General features: G+C 38.2%; 1 protein-coding gene across 11 annotated transcripts in view; it reads left to right on the top strand.

Moving 5' to 3' along the window:
- The first annotated feature begins 36 nt into the window (after positions 1-36).
- Positions 37-10,899, top strand: part of LOC139479172 (FERM domain-containing protein 5-like) — a 94,782-nt gene continuing 83,919 nt past the window's right edge. For 8 of the 11 annotated variants that reach the window (XM_071262043.1, XM_071262034.1, XM_071262052.1 and 5 more), the window contains exon 1: positions 37-386. In XM_071262043.1, coding sequence (XP_071118144.1) covers positions 288-386 — 99 coding nt within the window. In that variant the 5' untranslated portion in view covers positions 37-287. The remainder of the gene's footprint in view (positions 387-10,899) is intronic. The other 3 variants (XM_071262062.1, XM_071262025.1, XM_071262017.1) reach the window with 1 other exon arrangement.

Genomic DNA, 10,899 nt, shown 5'->3' with positions numbered 1-10,899 from the left:
TAAAATTATAAGAGATAACAACGTGCCAATTATATCATACACTGTTAAAATCCAACGTCAAGAGCCCCGACACTGCACACCCAGCTGATAACCGGCTCGAGCGTGCTGTGGAGCACCTGCCGTGACCGTTGACCCTTGACCTAGCTGAGTCATGTGACCTGCTTCGCTCTCCATCTTGAAACAAGGTTGGAGATTCATCGACAACTTGGATGCGGTAGCCAGCCTTGCTTTTCTTCTCTCTCTCGCGACAGCATCTTTTGTGTGGATTGTTCTCAAAACCGGATAAAATGTTCCGGAAAAGAAGTACGAAGGGTGAAGTTCAAACGGAATACTCATGTAGTATCCGTTTTCTGGACGATTCGGAACCGATTCAACTAAATTTCAAGGTATGTAATGTTCAGTGACCAGAGAGTGCAAATGTGCAGTATGCAGATGTTTACCGGTGCTGTATAGTAAACAAAGGCAAGGCTTTAGAGGCTTTTAAGCCTGACAACTACCACCTTGACACTGTTTTACACAGCGTAAGGTTGTGCAATTATCAATATCTCCACCCCGATCAAAGACGCTTTCTACCGGCCTTGTAGGGATATGCACACGCCAATTTCAATTTGAGGCGCGATTTCGTTAACAGTGGTAATCGCTCTTCAAAGAATCCTTAGGGTTGCGCCTTGCCGGCTGCAGGATTGTGTATATTTGCTGGGGACGTCACATCTGCAAGCTATCTAGGCAGCGAAATTGTTTTTCACGGTCTGTGAATATGTGGGCCAGTCATGTTGAAAGTTTGATATTAAGTCTGCAAAAGCTACGCACAGTAGTTACAATGTAACCGAATGTTCGAAGTAACGGTGCACTATTCCTGTTACGTTTATCACCGTAACTAACTGTAGTAGAGTGTATTGTTGGGAAGTGTTATATATCGGGTATAACCAGTGTAACATTCTTCAAGTGTAACATTGTTTAAAACTAACTGCTGTTCATTATCGTTTACTTCCCAATATAGTATATACACGTTATATCATGCTGATACCTGTGTAAAAAAGAATAATTATTGTTTTAGTCGTATCTTAAATTTACAGACCAATGTACTGTTACTTCATCGGTATAATAAAAAAATTGGTTTGAAAGCTTGCAGATAGTCACATGTTTTTGAAACTTGAATATTTTCTTGTACTATCAAGACAACATTCAGTTTATGGTCTAATATTGATTCAAACCTGGGTCAGAAATTCATTTCACATAGATTAATTACATCATGTGCACACATGCTCTATTGTAAGAAAATACTTTGTCAAGTTCAACATAATCAATAGTGAAACCATTTTGCCAAGTGAAATTAATCTCAGCATGCAATGTAATCAGTACATGTTGGGTATGATACTATTGCAATTTACATGTTATTATCAAGACACTTGTGGCTAAAGAGTGGACTTGATCTGGTTTTAGTCAAATCGTCTTTCACAGCATTGTACATAGCATGAAGCAGCACAGATTATTGTATCAAATTAATTCAATTTTTTAATGAAACAAGCTAAAGGGTGTACAATGTTTCAGAATTATTTTTTGGTGTGGACCGTCTGCTTGTCAACTCAGTCTGTGACTAACAAGCCACCACCGGTAGTACGAACAGTGCTCAATCGAAAGTCTAGTAAAATTGGATTCAGTTGAGTAAACATAGTTGATAACAGTTACTGTTTTTCTTAATTATCTGAAAATAATGTTGAGGATAGTCGCCTCCAGTGGTTTGGCTAAATATCAGGGTGCAGGCTAAAACGTCACCGATTTCTCGTGCGAAAACGACACCTCTATTTTAATAATGATAAGAATGAACATGTAGTAATATACATGTGTATATGGTTTATTTATGTGATATTGGATGTATTTACATATTATTGGATGTATTTCCATGTTATTGGATGTATTTGATGTATTTCCATGTTATTGGATGTATTTACATGGTAGTTCCTGTTATTTGTATTTGTAAGAGACGATGTGAGTTTATTTTCATTTATTTTACTTCAAAGCATGTTATGTTTTCACAATAAGTTGGGGCGGTCGGGTAGCCTAGTGGTCACGCCAAAGACCCGGGTCTGATTCCCGACGTGGGTACAATGTGTGAAGCCCATTTCTGGTGTCCCCCGCCGTGATAATGCTGGAATATTGCTTAAAGCGGCATAAAACCATACTCACTCACTCACAATAAGTTGAGTTGTGTACGGGCTAAATTGGAATATAATTGGAGTAGAGGCTAGTTTCTAATGTAAAGTTGTTTCAACAGTTCACAAATATTGCTGTTTGCAAGTTACCATTTAAGTTAAATTTCATTTATTTTACTAAGGTAAAAAATAATAAGGTGTTGTTTTCGCCAGGAAATAGCCGTTTTCGCTTGAGACGATGTGCCGTCCCCCCCCCCCCCCGTGAGGTTTTGCTGAGGTGCAGTTTTAGCTATAACCCAAATATCATCATGTATCATTCCTGTATGAAACTTCACATACGTAACCATTCCTGAATTAGTGGAGACAGGTTTAGCTCTCCTTCTGCTCCAGATGAGACAAAGATACCATTAAGGTTATTCAGTATTATCTGATTGTCTAAGAAACAAATCTCAAGGAACAGCAATTGTTAGAAAATCAATGTCAGATCTTCCAATGAACCTGCTACGTTTCCAGAACAGTTCTAGTGAGATAACGTGTTGGATATTTATTATTGTTGTACTGAATGCGCACATGTAGGGGAAATGGTTGATACTGTCCTGTTAGAAGATACACACACTTATTGCTTGTTGTAATGGATATTCCAATTTCTATCCTGGTCGGGACAAGCCCTGTGCCTGGTGTCCCACCCTGGCGGTGACAAGGAGCCTGTGAGTAACAGTACATCAGGCTTGTGGGTGTGAGCAAACATTGTCCGCCCACTCAAAACTGAATGGTCGCTGTAATTGAGCTTGGCTCCCCAAAAATAAATATCCACTGTGAACTTGCTCATTTAATTCACTGCAGCTTTCGTTTGAATTATTATGTCATGTTGGGGCAAATGGATCATTAGTTTGTTGAGGATATGTCAAGGAAAGTGGCTGATAAGCACTCACTGGTTACTGGGATGAAAGACCTATATATTTTTTTAGATGCAACACATTTGGTCTTTTTCAATCTTTTTCCTTGTTTCGACTCGGGGGCTCAATAGAAAAATTAAATTGAGTTAAAAATAACAGTTGAGGAAGTACACAGGTGTGAATCATCAAACGTTTGATGTCATTTCATCAGGAACAATGAAGAATGCAGACATTTATCTAGAATCATTTTGTGTTTTCAGTTTGCAAAGAGTTTGCTAATTTATTATTTACGAGGCCCAAATTGTCTGTGTTGTATATACAACATCTGCCATCACATGATCCGACTGTTTATTGAGGCTATTAACAGTCCAGCATATAAGGACCTGGTCTCTAGGGTATGGAAAGTGGCTTTTAGGTAGTGGGACAATGGTATTACAATGGTATTACAATGGTATTACATATGGCTTTCTGAAGCTCCCACCCCTCGTCCCCCTTTCTACACCTGATACAAATGTTGCCACTGTTAAACAGATGCAGGTTTGATTACCTTCAGCTAGGTTGTAAGGTATTTTATTGCCTGAGGGTATTCTATAGGGAGGGGGGGGGGGGGGGGTGGTTGGTATTAGGGATGACATGGATGGCCAGTGATGTGGAACACTGCTGGTCACCCGTTTAACAGCTGGGGTTGCTGAGGTGTTGATTGGATAGCAAAAATGCTTGTGTCAAAAGTTCAGAATAAACCCTAGGTTTTTTTATGTGATGACTTCAAGGTTTTAACCAACTTAAAATGTTTTAGTCGAACTGTTGTTGTTTTTGTTTTAAATTTGTAATCACAATTTGTGACAACTTAGTTGCAGGTTTATCTGAAAAAGAAAAACCACAGTCTGGAGTTATTGTTTTGAAGATAATTTGAATTTTTGTGCAGGGCCGTTGTAAAAGATAAAAGCGTTTTTGTGAGATGAAATTGTTTTAAGCACTTTTTATTGCATTTGCTCAGTTATCTAATCAGACATGTGAAGTAATGCTTTTACTTAGCTTGTGGCTAGGGCACCTGTTACAGAGAGGTCTGCGTTCTACCATATTGGTCTTCCTTTGTTCGTGCACATTGATTTAAAATAAAAATTCCATTACCAAATTTTGTATCAGAAACCTTTGAATGGGTGGAAAGTCAGTGCAGAATTTGATTTTGGCAGTAGGTGTGTATCTGGTGTACAAGATTCAGACAGCAACAATAAGTTTAGTGTGCTGAGGGTAGATGTATTTGTCTATTCAACTGTACATGTTCAAAGTAACACAAGTGTGCATGCATGTGGTGTGTGTACATTGGACTTTGCAAAGTCATAGCACCGTAAAATGTGCATGTGGTCTGTGGGTGTATATTTGAACATTGGACCATGTTTTAGCACCGTAAAATGTGCTTGTGGTCTGTGGGTGTATATTTGAACAGTGGACCATGTTTTAGCAATGTAAAATGTGCTAGTGGTCTGTGGGTGTATATTTGTACATTGGACCATGTTTTAGCAATGTAAAATGTGCTTGTGGTCTGTGGGTGTATATTTGAACATTGGACCATGTTTTAGCAATGTAAAATGTGCTAGTGGTCTGTGGGTGTATATTTGTACATTGGACCATGTTTTAGCAATGTAAAATGTGCTTGTGGTCTGTGGGTGTATATTTGAACATTGGACCATGTTTTAGCACCGTAAAATGTGCTTGTGGTCTGTGGGTGCTACAACCCAAGTTGAACATTTCCCCAAGCTTGTCATAAACAAAAGCCCCACTTTGTTGTAAGTTCCTCAATGTCCTTGTTATCCCTGTCTAAGTGTGACTGTCATGTAGTCACAGATTAACTTCACCAGTTAAAGGGTCAAGGCCACTTTCTCAAAGTGACGCTAATGTCTGCAAGGTTCCCTTCAAAAAGTTAACGTGACCACATGATAATGGTCACTCGACAATGAAAAGGATGATCATGTGTATAAGAATTTAATTCTTTTTAAGTAAGTTATTTCTCTATGATGTCTGTATGACCCTGTAAAGGTTAGCTTTGTGTGTGTCAAAAAGATTTTCGATGGGATAATGTCGACTAAGGTTCTCCCTGTTATAACTATTAATCCTTTCCTCCTCTCTGCTATTGAAATTCCTGAACCTTGAAATGCAACATTTTTGTTCCTGTAGGTGGATCCTGAGTGGATCTTGTTGCAGGAAAAGTGTCAGCTAATCGTAGGTCAGACTGGACAGTTAAAATATCAGAAAGTGTTCTTTTACACAGCATCATACAAAACTGGAAATTCTTGATTCTGTGTGCTTTGAACATTTTGTGTAGAGTGACATTGGATGATCAGATAATCTCCTAAGTGCAAAGTTTTAATTTGTATGTAGGATCTTGTCTAAATCAGACAGTCGGTTACCATGGAAACTTGGGATTGTGGCCAGAAACAAACACAGTGATAGCAAAACTGGCTGTTTAATCATAAATCTACAACTATTCCTATTTTGTGCAACAGATGGACTTTCAGGCAGTGAAAGCTGTCAACAGATGCTTTGTTGTGGTGATGGGTCTATATTGGGAGCTCCCAGCAAGCCACTGCAGGAGTTGAGGGTTGTGCTTTATTGGCAATATCGCCCATGTGCAACGAGAGCATATGATACTACATAGTACATCCTTCAGCCTGTTCAGTAAAGCATACACATAATGTCAAGACCTTGTGCCCCTCTCTTATGAAAATAGTTATATCACAGAAACATTCTGGCTTATTAAGCCACAATGCATAAAAATCCAAACTGTACTTTTATCAATGATTTCATCTATTATTCATTGACACTGAAACAGTGAAGCTAAATGTTTTATGTAGACTTTTAGTTTTTAATACTTGGATATTATAATGGTTGCTTTTGAAAGAACTATGTAGATATTTACTAGTCCTGGAAACAGGTTTTAGTTTGTTGTTGTTTAAGTTCACTACACAATAAGTTAACTAATTGGTTATAGAAATACAACATTTATGTATTGTTACATGTTTAATATTTATTCATGAGCTGAAGGAGATCATTCATTATATAAATGAGTCCATTTCAGCATATTATCGCTGTAACCTTGCATTAGGTGTTACGGTTGTGTAACCTGTAGAACAAGTGTTTGATTGCTCCCTTATACAATTACACAGAAACCAGGAAGATATTACGTAATATGCTCTCTCCACCTGTTAGAGATTTCATGCTTGATTACAGGTGTATGTGTTCCCTACAGCAATGGCTAATCAGTGAACTGCTTTCCTTTCAGCCATGGTTGTAGGGTGGCATAAACTGGATCAACTTCACTATAATTTTGCAGGCTTTATCTTAAAACATTCGTTCAGCTCCCGTTTACAAAACGAAAATATCTTATTTTTAGGTTACATGAAACTGGTTTGTTGAGCAAACATCTTTTCTGAATATCAACTAATATCTCACTTCTAACTGTTTCCGATAGAGAGGAGTGTGAAACATTACTGCAAGCAACTCTTTTATACCCAAGGGTTTCACTTCTTATAGAGGAATTTTGTCAGTTTCAAACAGTTATGAGGAGTAGAAATATTAATTATAATCATAATTACAGAGCTTCAAATACAACTGAAAGTCAAATACGGCTGATTTAAATGTTTCAGAGTAATGCCTAAGTTGGTAGCATACTAAGAAGCGTATCATAAGAGACTATGAAGTTGTGAAAATAAAAAAATAGAAGCTATAGTGAAAGTTCCCTAATTTTATATGTCTATTTTAGAAAGTTTGACCTTGTTCAAACCACACACATGCACGCATGCATCCACACGCACATACTTTGCAAAAGAAGTAGCTTTATGTAATTCTGTTTCTTTTTAATTGAACTTTTGTGAATTTGCTGATGACACAGGCAGTTTGATCCCTGGTATCTTGAAAACCTAGGCCTGAAATGAAGAAGGATTAGGGTGAAGTATCTATGACAATCTCAGCTGATAGCAGGACCCCTGAAAGACCTGGCCGTGACTGGTCTGTTGCCCTGGTCTATCAGGTAATCTGATGCTGGTGCAAGCACCTGCAGGTGTACTGGCGGGTCACACGATACACAAGGTGCTTGGGTTTCTGTTGTCATTGAAACACAGCCTGAAAGTCAACATGTAAAAGATATACCTACAAGATTTTTTATTTTGATTTAGGTTATATTTTTGTTACACAGTTCAATTGGAAACAGTGTAGGAAGTTTGAGCTTCTTGTGTTTGTTGTGTTTATGATGAATGAGTGTTTCAGTGGGCCACATTAGCATTAGAAATACAGTCAGTTTGCAGTAACCAAAATGTACCACAGAAGAGTCGGTGTGCTGTAAGAATAAGTTAAAGATTTAATTGATTGATTATGATTATGACTATGATTATGCCATGAAAACCCTATTGCGATAAACAACGTAATAATCACCCCAGGCATTTAGCCAGAAGCAAGAGAGACACTTGTTGTTATCATGATGGAACAGAATTAACACTAATTATGTCACTCTTGGGTCTGAAACGCTGATAATTTGCCAGATTGCCTCCATGGTCACACTGACATTAAAAATAAAAAATAATGATAAGAAAGAAAGAAAAAATAATGGGCAACACATATCTTTTCCCAATTATGTGGCATTTGGTTTCAACCTTTGTGACCCAAATTCATTGGGTCATTGTTTTAATAAGTCATTGCCTGGGAGAAGAACTGGAGTTTGCCATTGTGGAATATTAATCATTTATGAAATTACTTCTGATTGGTAGTCGTCCAATTTTGAGCATGTCATCCCAAGGGAAGTAGGTCATTTAAAATTGATGCCATTTTCTTCTAAGTGTCAGTGATGCCGACTGATTATTTTGGCGTGGAGTTTATCATTGGCCTGTGTACTACTGACAGTCTCACAGTATTGATTTTATGGAGAATTTTACAAGCATCTGTCAAAAATGCTGACCTGGGGGTCTACAAAGATAACGCTTCTTTCTCCAATGGTCTTTTTTTGGGTGAAAAGAATTAGATTAAAGGCCAGTGTGTGTGTTTGTTTGATACCCAATTCAGCCTTGCATCAGAGGAAACTGCCACAGGATTCAATCAGCATGATTGGGTAGACATGATGCCAGGAAAATAACGAATCAGAGAAAGCAATGTAATTATATCTATGAAACTTTTGAAGACAAGAAAACATGTTTCAAGCAACTGTTGCAATAACCACACCTTTATGACCAAGGAGATTATGTTTTCTCACAGGGTCTGGGGTGGATGGCCAAGCAGATGGTGTGTTTGCTGCAGAGTTTGCAGGATCCGTTCCTGTATTCACCATAATAATTCCTCTGGCCACTGAGAAAATAGGCAAAGGTGGTGTATCTTAAAAACACACACACCAAGTCATCTCAGAGATCAAGTGGGAGAGAATACTGATATTTTCGGTGTTACCATGCCAGGGGTAATGGCTTGGTTTTGTACAGTTGTTGATTAGGGCTGGGACTGACTTTAAGAAATAGTTTGTCCTATCCACCCAATCAGTGGTGCTTACTCTGTTGACGTGGTAAACATTGTCATTGAGTACATGAATGATACTACTGGTACTGTGGCCTACTCTGCCCAACATTGTCATTGAGTACATGAATGATACTACTGGTACTGTGGCCTACTCTACCCAACATTGTCATTGAGTACATGAATGATACTACTGGTACTGTGATGTACTCTGCCCAACATTGTTATTGAGTACATGAATGATACTACTGGTACTGTGGCCTACTCTGCCCAACATTGTCATTGAGTACATGAATGATACTACTGGTACATTGGCCTACTCTGACCAACATTTTTCACAAAGTAGTGTAGTAATTGTTTCTCTAACCTTGATTTTGAAAGGCATGTAATTGGACTTTGATCATAACTGTTTGGACCTGTTTAAATTTGAAAAAGTTATTTGTTATCAGAGGCAGTCAGGATTTTTGAATAAGGGGGAGTGTACATAATACCCAATAGACGAAGTGCCCTTCCTGTGGGTGCAGTTAACGTGAAGATGTCTGAAAAGGGGTGTGTGTATGAAAGGGGGGGGAGAGAAGGTGCATACCATCTGCACACACCCCACCCTCCAGTAACTTTCCTGAAACAAGCTTTGTGCCTAGACTTTGGACTTCATGTGATAGTGTTTAAGCACTATGTCCTGTCATTAGTCATGATATGGCAACACGTGGATATTCTCATTGTTAGCTTGACATTGCCTTATTTCAGTTATTCACAACATTGGGATTCATGTATTTGTTACAGAGAAATTCATTAGAATACAGCAGCTGGTGTCTGTGTTAACATGGACCACACTGCATCAGGAGTGAGGGGAGGGAATTTTTCAAAATTTTTAGAAATTTTCAAAATCATGAGAACAGATACTGCATGTACTCTGACATTTATACTTTCTTGAAATATGCAGACGATTAGTAACCAATTATAGCTGATTTCTCATTGGTTGAACCTGTTGAAAGAAACCAATCGTGAACATTGATCAGTGATGAAATTCCAACCAAGTCCCAACTCTGCTTGTGCCGATTTCATGGTTGCATGGCTGTTTACAATGTCTATTTATGATACCAACACACTTCATGTTATGGAGTGAGCTTATCAGTAGAGGGGTAAACGATGCAGATATCACTAATGAAGTTGGCCCGTGTGCACCTATAATCTTATTAATAAGGTTAATTTGTCAATTATCTCCCTTTACCATATTTCTAAAATTTTAGGGTTAGCGGGTCTTTTATCACCGGAAATAAATTGATAATGGGCACTTTCATACAAGTGTTTGAGTTTATGCTATACAAGTTTATATAGTTGATTTCATGTGAATCTATTTTTGGAAGAGAAATGTTGTGAGTAGCTGCATCACGGAAACATTTTCTTCATGTACTGAAGGCTTGAGTTTTATGCCCTAGTACTTGAAGTGAAGCCCATTCTAGGTGCCACTGGCCTTTGGCCCTGGTAGTAACAGACGTGCAGGGATAAAATGTAATAATTGTTTTATCATGGTCAACATTCTATTTTTCAAAGCACATTCCTATTGTTTGCAGACTTTACATGCCGAACATACTGCACATTAATTTGATTGTACTACTTCCCTAGGATGGTCATCGAGGTGGTTTGGTCACTTCAGTATTGTACACACTAGCCAGGTAGAGATCAGAGTACACTCCCTTTGTCGGTACATGGAGTAATGAGTGCGCGTTTGAGTCGAGTTGCGCGTGAATATCACAAACCGGCCACGTATTTGGGCTGTACCTGTATACAATTTACTCTTCATGACTGCCTATTGTGCCTCCGCATAGTAGCTGTGACTTTAAATGGGTGACGCGACAGTTCCGCGCTCAATATGGACCATATTGAATTACATAATTGAAACTGCATTTAGGGACAGGTGTCACCATGTTAATGTTGAACAGTGGTCATGTTGATTTTCACAATTTGGTTAGCTCATGGTTAACAGATGCAGGTAATTGGTTTAGGACTTATCAGGCATCAAAGGAAGAATGGAAAATACAATTTTCTCAAGAAAATGAGTACAATATTGACATTACCTCTAGGTTAAGATACAGTTTGCCAAGTAGTGGACCTTATACTTAAGGCAGCTGATACAGTAAGCATTGAACATTTCACAATGATAAAACATTCAAGTGTGAGCTGATTGTTGTTATGTAAATTATATATTTTTTTATACCAACTTGAAGGAAGGACACATTGTAGAAATGTTCATAGGTATTGCATAGTATATCATGTGTATGTCTCTAAACATGCCAATTATAGTAGAAGAGAGTGCTGCAACTACCAGATATACTGTAGTACTGGAAACAGAAGCTGTT

Source organism: Haliotis cracherodii, unplaced genomic scaffold (assembly GCF_022045235.1).
Source record: "Haliotis cracherodii isolate W230 unplaced genomic scaffold, xgHalCrac1.p SCAF_1, whole genome shotgun sequence".
In the NCBI taxonomy this organism is placed as follows: domain Eukaryota; kingdom Metazoa; phylum Mollusca; class Gastropoda; order Lepetellida; family Haliotidae; genus Haliotis; species Haliotis cracherodii.
This window is presented reverse-complemented; position numbering and strand designations above follow the sequence as displayed.